This window comes from Lagopus leucura, unplaced genomic scaffold (assembly GCF_019238085.1).
Source record: "Lagopus leucura isolate 7727_CA_CO unplaced genomic scaffold, USGS_WTPT01 Super-Scaffold_1, whole genome shotgun sequence".
Classification (NCBI taxonomy): Eukaryota; Metazoa; Chordata; class Aves; order Galliformes; family Phasianidae; genus Lagopus; species Lagopus leucura.
Window position 1 is genome coordinate 27,103,310 of NW_024962250.1, and position 13,360 is coordinate 27,116,669.

Below are 13,360 nucleotides of genomic sequence, written 5' to 3' on the forward strand. Positions count from 1 at the left end.
TTAGATATATCTTAGATGAGTATCAAGATATGCTATGTGGTTAATCACAACCAATGCTGTCAAGTATTTTCAAGCCATACGAACAGGAATGCACATGTGCATACACTTATCTGAGATGTATCTTCAGTCATGATCTAGTAATCACTGTGCAAAAGTATCTGCTACATCTCTAATCCAACATTTTCTTGCATTTATGTCAGCTCTTGCTGAAAAAACAAACAAACAAACAAAAAACAGTGGCAAAGCTTACCCAGTGGAGAGATCCCATACAGAGCTTTGCAGCAAGGAGAGGAATAGTTGCATCATCTGGTTTCAAACGAATACATTCCTTCAAGACCTTAACAGCTCGAGCAGACTGTTAAAAACATTTTTCATTGAAATTACTAAAAGCATAACTATGTTTCACAGATATAAGATTCCTGTTTCCATTATTGTCTCTATTTTTCCCGTAAGCAAAGGAGCCAATACCAAATAGTTTGCAAAAATGTGCCTCAACTCACGCAAGTGAAACACATGACTGTAATTGCTGCTCTCGTTTTTTTCCCTTATGAAATATAACTAAGCGTTCCAGCAGACATATTTGCTCAGAATACAATTTCAATAGGTACATTTAAAGGTTTGCTAGGCCTGCAAGCTCACAGCATTTCAGCAAGGCAAATGGAAGAGCCAGAATGCAGGCAGTCATAGATATGGTACAGGACTTTATAACAGACTGTCACTGCTCTTCTTTAATTTATTTTCCTCTATCCACTCACAGTTCAAAAGAGAATTTTAAGTGAACAGAGAATGGCAAGAATAATTAATCAAAAGGAACTGAAAATGGAAAACTGCATCTGATAACATCAGCTGCTAGTTTTAAGAATTAAAATAACATATCCCACTTCACTTGCATAGGATACTAAAACAATAGTAAAAAAAAAAAAAAAAAAAAAAAAAGAAACACAAAGAAATTCACAAAGGAAAAAGAACAGGAGCATCATGAATCAGCAGTCATCTGTACCTTGGCATAAACTTGGTTCATCAAAACAGTACTTGAACAAAGACGTTCCTGGAAAATGTGTTCTGGTATAAAACACTACTGTGTTTGTTTAACTTCGCTTAAGCTTGATGTCAAGACTGCTCTGACCATCAGCTTTCAGTCCTCATGAATTAGAAAATACTGAAAGGATTGTTACATCCTTTCTATAGCACCAGGCAAAATTCACAAATACAGTGACTTGGATTATTTAAGGAATTATTTTCAAAAACACTGCAGATGAAAAATTATGAAAGGGCCAAACATTGTTATCAAAAGCCATAAAAAAAATCATATCAAAAAATTAAGACTTACTTTTCCTGCTGCCATCAAGGACAATGCAAATTGATACCAGAGATGGAATTCTTCAAACGCAAACTTCATGGCTCTTTCTAAACACTAGTTTTGAGGAGAACATTGTTTATTAATGGCATATTCTTTGATTATTAAGATATAGTAGTATAAAATTTCTTATAGATAAACACCTAAACCCCACATTATCACAAATTTGAATTATTTAAATAAGTGAAAACAGCTGACAGATTGCATATGGAAGGAAACAAACTCGAACAAAAACTTTATTTCTCATATAGTATATTTAAATATACCTATCTGCACTATCCTGCTTAGTTTGACAGAAAGAATGAGAGATTTCAGTCAGTTTACTCTTAAATGAAGGTATTGGGAGCAAAAGCTCCAAGAGGCAAGAGAAACATTAAATGCAAAGTAAAACTGTACGTGGACACACACTGTAAATTGTGAACACTTGTCCAGCAGTGGCACCATACGTACTTATTGGTATTACTTAAGAGATGAGGGAAAGTTCACCCATGAATATTATTTCTAAGAATTTTAACTTATCACACTAAATATTCTGCTGATTTTTTTAATTTAATAACTGAATGCCAATAGGAAATTCATTATTACTGTACTAGATTTAGTATGTTATATTAGCATTATACGTTAACTTTGAAGGTTTCATATCCGCTGCTATCAGTAAGAAAAATTTCATTTTGCTATACTCAGTTTAACTAATCAGATCAGGTCCAAAGAGTTGAAAGGTTGAATATTTCTCTGGATTAAACTGTTTTAGCAATGAACTTTCCAGTCTGCAAAGTCCAATTAAGGAAGCAGCTTTTCTGCTCTAATAGTTATAATATGTATGTTATATAGCAATAGCATGAATTATTTTTTGCATTCAGACTCTGGAAGAACAGACAGTTAAGTAGTGTATTGCTATATAACAACAAGAGTTGAAGCAAAGAATAGCTCTGAGGATGAAAAACAAAAGAAAATATGTATATCTATGTATGTATATCTAAGGTCAGCTATAATTTTTCCTACTATACAGTGTTCAGCATCAAGACTATTTCTAAACAGTATTTTTATTAAATGACAGTACAGGGATAGAAGTTTCCTAAAACAAACCCTTTCTAAGTGTTTAAAATGTTCATAATTACTATTTATGTGTATCAGGTTAAATATCTATTAAGACAACGCATTGATTTTTTTTTCATCATTGGAAGTTAAAAGAACAGAAATCAAATAAGCTGCATGTGGATTCATTTCCTATTACTTTGGATATCTGACAGAGATGTCCAGGTGAGGCACAATCCACCACCTCCACGCATGGAGCTGGCACAAAACAGCAGTTGCTAAACCTGTCTCTATCTCCACTGATTAGTACAACTGTAGTCCTCACCTGAGTGCTTCTAAATGAAGAAGGATGAATTCAACCTTATGTGTTTCAAATACTCTTTTTTTTCTTTTTTTTGCTTAATTGAAAATTAATTGCCCATTTTAACTGATGGAAGATAGTATCTGAAGTTGTAGAATTTGATAGTAACAAAATAATAAAAACAAAGTATAAGAACAAAGAATGCAAAGGTCTTCCATTCGTAGAGAATTCTAGGACTGTGTTTCAGCATACTAATTAATGAACTACGTACTGCTCTTTGCTGTCCAGCCTCCAGATCACTGCTGTTCCAAAACACTCTCATGCTAGTGAGACACGACTCTGACAAAGTGAGAGCAGATAGAGACATGCTGGACAGGAGCTCTTTGCTAACAGCATTTGGCAATTCAGTCACATACTTGTCTTTGACTACAAAAATAGTGTGGCAGTTAGAAAAACAAATACTTTGACCGCATTTTACTGTGCTTAACATCCATTTTGGAAGTATTAACACAACTTCATTTAGAAACAATCCTGCTGGATGATATTAAGGACAAGAGGGTATTTCATCACAGACAACACCTCAACACCAAAGGTCTCTATCTTTGCTTTTCTGAGTTTGCCTTAGAAATATATTTAACTCTCTATCATCAACTGCTTTTCTTTTCTTTAGGGAACTTGAGCAAAAGGAAGAGAGTGACAATGACAATGAGGAAGTGAGGAAGAACTACATAAAACAGAGAATTCTGCCTCTCATTTATCTGACTTATGGTGCTTCTTGACTGATCTTAAAGCATTGAAGGACTTTCCAGTGGATGGAAATTAAAGAATCAGTTTAACCTAATATTTAGGTTGTGCTCATGTAGAAATAAGCTAGTCAACACCTAGAAAATTTAAATAATGCTTGATATGAATAACAATAATAATAATAGTAAACTATCTGTGACAATTGAAGCAAGAAAAATCAAATCAATGATTCTGGCCACTATGTAAACATATCAGATGAGAATTATTAACGCTTTGGAAGAAATGGCTGGAAAGCACCATAAACTATGAATACTAATTCTGAGTCTGACCACTTAGGGAAACAAGATCTATTATTTCCTTAACAGTTTTGTCCCTCCCTTTTAAACTCCTGCATACTTCACAAAGGTAAGAAGCCAGTACGAGATGGACATACAAAAGATTCTTGCTTGATAATAGAAATAAATATCCACAACAGTTCTGGACATCAGAGAATCTGCAAAAGGATAAGCTCTTTAAAAATCCTCAGCTACAGGAAGATATCACAGACATACTCCTTTAAGTCTAAAATAAATTGGGATTCATGAATTCCAGGATACCATAACTATTTTCTATACCTTTGAATTAGGAAGAGTCTGCCTTGTTAGCAAGAATCTGCTAGGAAAATCCCCAAAAAGGAAAGTATCATACACCAACATATGAAAGGGTTTTCCAGATGGCTTGAGCAAGCACTGCCTGAGAGCCTTTATTTCAACACAACTCCAGTAGTACTGTCTAAGAAGAAAACATCTGAAACTTAAAGGTTGGTTACATACTTGACTATTCTCTATAAGATTTTACAATCTTATAGATATAAGGTAGATATAGATATAGTACAGCTGTAGATATAATCTTATATATATAAGGTTGCATGGTCTTTTCTTCATTATTTCACAAAACTATTAGTACAGGGCAAGAGTTGTAAGCACTGTATACGTATTACATTTACATAGGTGATTTATCCAGCAACATGAAAACCTTGTAAAAGGAGTGTTTCTGTACTAAGAAATCCCAAATTCAAAGGAATTGACTTCATGAAGGTGTCAATAAGAAATACATAACAAGTCATAGTACCGTGGAAAACTGAAAGTTAACTTTCAAGATAATGGCAACCAACTCAAGCAGTTGAACATTTAGCATAATCCCTCTTCTGAAAGGCAGAAATGTAGCTCTTGATAAGGAGAAATCACCATATGGACAGGTAATCTTGAAAGCATTACTGAATTCTGTTATTCAGCATTATAGCCTTCTAAAAGAAACGTGCTTGAAGCTAGAGATTTGAAAGATGAGTATCTAGGAAAATTTCTGGTCTGGAAAACTTCTTCCCTGGTAGGACATTGATAAAGTCCAACATGTCATATCCTAAGAAGCTTAAAAAACAATCTGATGACAGCCAGATTTCCTGTCTTTAAGAAGAGATTTATGACAGCAGAAAGTTCTTTGATCTAGTTAAAAAAGCCATAACTGAAAGCCCATTGTGTACAAACTCCATAATGAAATAACATCTCCTCAACCATGACTCAGCATTAGAATAGTAGAATAACTTACTAGAATAACACACATGTGACAAATTTTTGCTCATTTAATGTTCTTGCATTGTATTTTTTTCTATAAGTAATCAGCTACAACTTAACCAGAAGATTAAAAAAAATACTAGAACTGGTCAACTTCCACAGTTAGATAGACTAATGGTGTTTTCTGATATGCAGCTGCAACTGCTCCACTAGAACAATCATCACTAACTCAAAGAGAATAAAGCTGGCAAAAAAATTACATTCCTGTTACATAACTTAGCAATGTTATGTTAACACTTCTGAATTTGCATTGAATGCAATGCTTATAAAAGCTGCAGACTGCGGGTCACAGGATCTAAGGGCAAGTCACCCTCCAACCACTCACTGAGCTGTAATGACCTCTTAAAGTTTATGCTTTCTTTGTTCTTTCGATGACAAGACCTGGAACAAATTGGGTGTTCTAATCATTCCCTGACAAGTTCCTGCTGGAGTTGTTTGTATCCAGAGTATCTGTATGCAAAATAAGAATTGCCACTTGGACCAGGTCTTCATAACATGATTATGTTCTACTGTAGGATCAGAGTCTCTGTGAACTTTCATATTCTTTAGATTCAGAAAAGACCTTCTATTGTACTAATGCACAACATGCAACTATAAAATGCTTTCAAGAGGAAGAACACTCAAATTCAGAACTTGATATCATAGTGTCACTATCAACATACATCAGAAAAAGACTTTTATGAGTGAATTTTCATTATTAAAAATAGTTTTATTTTTATCCTATTAGAATAATTCTGTATTAAAGTGAACAGATATGATTTCTAAGTAAGTCAATCCCTGAGTATGCCTGCTTACCACACATGCTGAAGTATTCCTTCTGGACACCACTAACTAATACTGATCACTGACAGCATTCTGAATACACATTAATAAGGCTTATAGTAATATATTCAAATAAGTACAGTTTAAAAATTAATTTTGGCATCCCCTTAACTTTGAAAGAGAATTCAAAATAAGAAGCAACTAAATCCTCCAGGCCAAGAGAAGTGGAAGAACCAAAAGGCAAAGGACTATAAACATTGTTTTCCTTGTAGTACCTCAGCACTGTCAGCTGAGCTATCTGATGTGCATATATTTAAGTAGATCCATGCCTCGCCAACCAAAAAACATGTGAATTGCTGTGCCATTAAACATTTCTCACATCTTTCAACATTTCTGTGCTTGAGAACCTTGTGAAAATTCAGACAGTACATAATGGGGGTTGAAACTACCCATTATTTATACAGTAGTATATGAAAGAATCCTTTATTTGTTTAACCCTAATGTACTAATACAATTAATAAGATTAACAGAAAAAAAAAACAAAGACACAGTTCAGTATTCACCGCTATGGACAAACCTCTGAGAGCATTTCATATTGGCCTCTTCTTCCCAAGGCTATAGTAAGCAAATCATATACTACAGATGCACTTTGCAAACTGATGATACGATCATTTTTGTGTTCTGGTATTCTGCTTAGAACAGCATCACGGTTAGCCTGAAACATAACAAAACGAAATCAAGTCAGACATTGAATACAGCCTTAATCTTGCTCAAATAACTATTATTATGATCAGATTGACTGTCAACAGCTGGCATAGGAGATACAGAGAGAAAGTACCAGTTACTGATTTATAGACAGCCTCAATCACTTTAGCTGAAAGATTTGGGTTTCTACACATATTTACTTTTCATTACTTGATTCTAATTACATAAATTATGAGAGTTCTCAGAAACCAAAGACAGTATGTTTTAAAATATAATGTATATCCATCTTCTAAAATTTAATTTATTGTTTTGCAGGCAAGTAAAACATATGAGAAGAATCTTCAAATCTTCTACTTCATCTTTTTGTGAAATGAACCAATCAATTTCTTTTGTCTTCATGACATTATGACACTACCTTCTCACTTGCCCAGATTAACCATGCAGTCGCCTTCAGGAATTATTAATGAGAAATGAAAACTGCCCGTTGTTCCAAGCACAGGTTCAGATTCAGCTCTTGTTTGCAATACATCTTTGTACTTTCAAGACTTCTGTGAAATGCACATCCCAAGTCTAAGACCTTGCTTTGTCTTTTCAGAAGGGCATAAATTAAACTAGAGCTGGTTAAATGAGTTGACCATATTCAAAAAGAAATCCTGCCAAAGAGCAAAAAACAAAATTCAAGTTTCCCAGGAGCTAATGCTCATTTACTCAGTATTTCTCCACCTATACCATCAACTCTCCGAAAATATGTTATCTTGACATCTTCTCCATTTCCAGATTTTTTGATTGTTAATATTCCTACTGACAAAAATGCTATTATATTTGGTTGCTTGAAGTCAGCCAGTCCTCCTCTCTCTTCACCTCTCCTCTGCCTTTTCTTTTTCTTTTTTTTTAATTACACATGGTATGGCCTCCCTTATACGTTTATTTAAATACATTAAATTAAAATGGAGAGTTTGTTTCATCCCTTTTTCAGAGGGGAGGAGTAACACATATCAAGCACCCATAAATTTTTTTTTTGCTATAATAGGAAAACATTTTATGCTCTGGTCATACTAAAAAAATAAATCTTTAAAATCAGTGTAGTTAAATACAGAAAGAAAATTTCAAGGAGATACTCGGAGTATAAAATGCACAGACATTTCAAGATTTATCAGCTGAACAATCCACAGACTGACTGGTTTGAACTTCATTCCCCCTACCCCCCCCTTCCAACCCGAAACAGGCACAGTGCTTTCTTCTGATCAAGATGACTTTGGCTTTTTCTTTCCACACTGCATAAATACTTAGTCAGATTCAAGAACTTCTTCCTTTTTAACTCCACATTTAAACACTGTTTCAATTCCTTTCCTTGCAAGCACAGAACAAGCCCTAAACTAACACTTCCAAAGAAACGGGTGGCAATGCCAAAGCAGTATTATGGGACAGGATGCCTTGTAAGTTTTAATTGCTATATATCTGAACAGTCATTTTCTGCATAATCGTAACAGTTCAACGTACTTAAAACTTTAAGTGCTCAGTGTTTCAGAACTGCTAAAGTCTCAGACACAATTAAGTGAAAATTAATTAAGTTGCAGTATGCTACACTTACCCTATACACGCTTTAAGCCTGAAGCAAATATGAGTAGAATAACTTTGTTCTCTTGCATGAGCTGAGATAAACACATACGGTGAGGTGTGGGAGGAGTTCACTCAAGCAAAGGCTACCCAGCAACTAGTAGTGTGCTTCAGGGAGCGACACTGGATTCAATCCTGTCCAACATCTTCATTAACAACCTGGATGATGGAGTGTAATGTGCTCTCACAGCAAGTTTACTGTTACAAAATTAGGAGGTGGATCTACTAATGGGTTGTGCTACTTACTAATTAGAGAGACCTAGACAGGCTGGCAAAATGGGCTCACAGGAACCTCTTCAAATTCAAAGCCTTAGTGATGCTAAGTTGGAAAGTGGATGCTCAGTGACAGGACAAGAGGAAGTGGGCACAAACTGAAACAGAAGGTTCCCTCCAAATACTAGGAAACACTTTCTCTGTTGACTGTAATGGTGATTGAACACTGGAATGAGTTGCTCAGAGTGACTGAGGATACTCCATCTTTGCAGATATTCAAAAGCCACGGTACTGGGAAACCTACAGATGGCTTTGCCTGAGCACGGGACTGGACAAAATGACCTCCAGAGTTCACTTCCAACCTCAACCACTCTTGATTCTGTTACTATAGCTCAGCTGACATTCAGCAACAAGTACTGCCATTGTAACTTGAAGTTCCCAGCCTTTCAGATTCTACCTTTCTACAAATTCAAACTTGGGTAAGAAGAGGCTGATCTACAGTTTGTAGGTGTAACAGCTAAAACACAAGAACATCTTACAATAAGTGATGGCAGGGTTGCAGCTGACTTTCCTCATTACACACGACAGTAAACTGCAGCAGCAGTCATGTGGCTAAAAGACATTTTGTACTCTGAAATGTACCTACAAGAGAATTAGAATACTTAAAAAGCACATAACTATCTTTCCCACATCATTTCTTTCATAAGTATTACAATTCAAATCTTACCCACTAAAGCATCCATTCTGAATTCAGAAATTAAGGGAACTCAATTTTCTGGATGTATGTTGCACTAGATCTAATGCAAATAAGAAGTGATGAATGTTAGAGTGTATTACTTCCCTGATACTAGAAGTATGATTTGGGGGTTATATGCACAGTGATGTGAATGTTTTTATTTACACAAAATGTTACTTCTACGTGATGCTCATTCTGTTCTTCAGTATTTTCTTACATAATTTCATAAAGGAGAGAAGTTCTGAAGCCTTGTGTTTTTAATAATTCACAAGTAAAAGATCATACTATATTGATAATACAAGACCATGTCTAAATACTAATGTTTCATGAGTCTTTTGTAATCATTTCTTACTCACATACCAATTTGAAAATGATGAGTCACATTGTTCTTTAAAACTACTACAGGTAGAGTTAGCACACAGTGCTGAACAAAGAGCTCTTAACTCTCAGGAAGCAATTCTCACAAAGACAAGTTTGAAGCAATAAATATTTTTAAGGCTAACACTTGTGCCTCAGATAACTTGCAATAATTACTTGTCAATAAAGAGATTACTGAAAGTTTGCTAAGAGTGTAATGCTCTACCATGATAAGCATCCAATTTAGACAGATCTAATTCATAAAGGAAAAGCTGTAAGTTACCTGAAAGAAGAGCTAAAAAAGCATTATGTTAAGGATCTTTTTGACTTCTTAGTGCTGATATGCAAGAAAGTACTCCAGCAAATACAGTAATCGATAGTCAGATGCTGCTGCAGTGGGCATGCTTCTGCTTCACACTGTGACTGCTGTTCACATTAGAATTCTTCTTTAGGTTGTCATAAGCTGCTCAAGCACCTTAAAGAGGCATGTGTTCCCTTTCAGATGCAGCAAAATCAACACATCGTATATGGAAACGTTTGCTCAGTCTAGTTTTCTAGTGACATCACAATGCAGCTCACTAGGAGTAAGGATAGTAATTTGCACTACTTTTAAAGTGTACCCAGCAACTTTAAAGGAATTCAAATAGGACAACATTCAATAAACTATTCTGATATTACTTAACTAACAGACTAGAAATTTTGCCAGAGTGTAAAAGATCTCACCTAAGGAACTTAAAGACTAAGTGCCATCGGTGTTCAGTGGGACGGTCTCATATACAATGCCTGAGATTCCAGAGGTTCCACCCCTCCAGCTAGAAACTCAGCAAGGGTTTGAGCCTAAGCTTTTCATTTCTGTTATTTGAGAATACATAGTAGAACTGACCTGGTATGAGAAAGTCAGTACACGGCAGTGGTTCGGTAACTAGTAAAATCATGCTACAGGAAAATATGAAAAACTGTTAAAAGGCACAAGTAGTCCACTGAAAGGAATTACCTGCTGGGGAAAGTAGGAAACTTGAAAAAATGAAATACAATCCAGTAGAAAAGGCTGAATGTCTGAATAAATAAAAATAACTTACAAATATGACTGACATCTGAGTTTTAATGAGCAATGGAAAATATTTTTTGGTGATGCTTATTAGGCTTACCTAGCAGTCTTTGATTTTGGTTTTTACAACAAAAAACAACTTACATTTTGAGTCTGTCTGAATGACACCTGCTGGTGTAACTGTGGTCATATTGATAAGTGACGAGAAAAGACCTGGCTTTGTATTCACCTGCCTATAATTTGGAGGCTATGTTCAGTCACTCTACAGGAGAAAAAACTCCTACTCATAACATCTGCAGAGCTCATCCTGCTGCTTCAGAGGAACAGAAGCTTGAATTTCAGAAGTAACTGCCTGTTTTCCTAACAGAAGATGAAACACGAGTCAAAAAGCAAGGCATGACAAAAAATGTTTTCATTTAAAAAAGAAAATGGAATACACACAAACACAGGCAACATTTGCACATCCACTGTTTTACCTACCATAGATTCACTAATAAGTAGCAACAGTAAGGCTTCTTCCGTATTTTCTTGAGGACAAAAGATGCTGTTCAAAACAAAAATTCAATTATTTAAGCAGAAAATTCTACTTTTATGAGTAGCTTACACAAATATTGTGACTGAGTACTGTAAAAACTGGAAAAATCCATAAAACACAATAGATAAATTACACTTTAAAAATTGCTTAGAATTCATTTATCTGCAGCTCTCTACATTTACTTTTCAGAAAAGTTGACAAATATAATCACAGAATCACAAGGTTGGAAAGGACCTATAAAGATTATCTAGTCCAACCCTCCTCCTAGCACTATTACTACCCACATATTGTAAGAAAACAAAACAACCATGGCTGTCAAGTATTAAAGAACACATCCAAGTATCCCAGAATTTGGTATAACTTGACAACTATAAAAATATAGCCTGTGGTTTAACTAGCTGTTGGCATCTAGCTACATGAACTGAACCTGCAGCACTGATTCAAAGGTCAGCAACAAGAAACTCTCAGAGGAGAAAACTGAAGAAGGGTGTAACAGATATCTATAAAATCATAAATGATATTTTTCAAACATCATTCACTGTCCTCAAAAGACTGAATGCATTTAATGATTTAATAATAAAACTGAATGCATTTAAATAATGTATTAGGCACTGTATTTACAACAAACCAGAACATTTCTGACTCAAAAAGCTGGAGGTCAGGGGAGCATGTAGTAAGAAGTCTCCTTTAAGTCTTGCTATTTCTTATCTTAGGTACTTGCTTTTCATCACTGTTGAAGATAACGTACTAATCTAGACACATTGTCTGATCTGGTATTAATCACTTTGATGTGACCAAAGAAAAGCACTTAATTACACGCTTGCTGAAATCGTGGAACTCCTTGCTTATATTTCCAAAGAACAGAAACATTATACTAGACAAAGCCATGCTTTCGAAAGGAGCTCTGTTTCTACAGAAGAATAAGTTGATGATGAAGAATATAAATAAGTTTTAAAGATTGAGTCTGAGTAGACTGCTGTAAGAGTTCTGGTCTGAGGAATCAGAATTGCTAAAAATCTTTGAAGAGAAAGGCCGTTCTACTTTGTAGCAGCAATGTGGTAAAGTGCTACAATTACATGGAGCTACTACTATATAAAGTGTTCATAAATGGAGATCTGCAATAAATAATAAATCTGCAGCTAATAATAAAAAGGTCACAATCTGGGAAAACAGCTTAATATTTACTACATGCCGTAAGAGAAGAACTGACACTTCTTTACTTGGGAAGCAAAGAAGTTGTTTGAATGTTTGGGAAAATGTACTCATCGTAAAAGAGACTTCCTTATTTAGTAACTTCATAGAGTGGCCTGGGTTGAAAAGGACTACAATGATCATCCAGTTTCAACCCTCCGCTATGTGCAGGGTTGCCAACCACTGGATCAGGTTACCCAGAGCCATGTCCAGGTTGGCCTTGAATGCCTGCAGGGATGGGGAATCCACAACCTTCTTGGGCAACCTGTTAGAGTGAGTTACCACCCTCTGAGTGAAAAACTTTCTCCTAATATCTAACCTAAATCTCCCCTATCTCAGTTTTAAACCATTCCCCTTTGTCCTATCACTATCAATCCACGTAAACAAAATACTCATAACAGCTCAAAACACTGCCTTTAATGACTTAACATTCAAGATATATTCAGACAAGTCTGAAATTCAAAAACCCACAATTCCTAGCTTTTAAACCTACAGAAGGACAATATTCTCAAAAAAAATATGAGTCAGTTTTTTGGAGAAAAGAAAGTCAAGAGTTTCACATAGAACAGGTAACAGCCTCCTCAAAGGAGATTCCCAAATCACACCAATTTCTTAGAATAGCTGAAATTGGAAGGTCTCTCTGGAGATTGTTTGGTCCAGATTTTCTGCTCAAAGCAAGGTCAGCTGGCAGATTGCTCAGGACTGTGTCCAGTTGGATTTTGACCTTCTCTAGCGATGGAGGCTCTGCAACCTCTTCTAGTTCTATAAAGGATGTTTTCTTAAGTTCAATTGGAATTTCAATCTTCTCCATCTCAATTAAAAATGAAAACACTCACTGTCCTACTAGAACAAATCATAACTTTGCCTAGATAATTATTTTCACTGCTACAATTCTGTTTCTCAGTTTTCCGGCTCACAGTGTTTCCAACATATATCACAGCAAGCAAGCAGTGGTTGTTGGCTACATTAAATAAGGTGATCCCTCAAGGACTCTGAACAGGTCAGCCATTAATTTATGAACAAGATTTTACTGCGCATTACATATAACATGAAAGCAACAAAGTTTCATTGGATCAAACTTACTATAAATGAAAACCAATGACTACCAAATCTTTCAGATTTCATTACTTGATTTGACAAAAGCACAGG

The 13,360-nt window shown here is 35.3% G+C and overlaps 1 protein-coding gene across 3 annotated transcripts in view; it reads right to left on the bottom strand.

Annotated features, from left to right (window-relative positions):
- The window catches only part of TTC7B (tetratricopeptide repeat domain 7B), a 124,138-nt gene that overhangs the window by 62,007 nt on the left and 48,771 nt on the right, over positions 1-13,360 (bottom strand). For all 3 annotated transcript variants that reach the window (XM_042865153.1, XM_042865143.1, XM_042865134.1), the window contains exons 8-11: positions 10,966-11,029; positions 6,387-6,524; positions 1,331-1,414; positions 251-355 (exon numbers count right to left, since the gene is read on the bottom strand). In XM_042865153.1, coding sequence (XP_042721087.1) covers positions 251-355; positions 1,331-1,414; positions 6,387-6,524; positions 10,966-11,029 — 391 coding nt within the window. The remainder of the gene's footprint in view (positions 1-250; positions 356-1,330; positions 1,415-6,386; positions 6,525-10,965; positions 11,030-13,360) is intronic.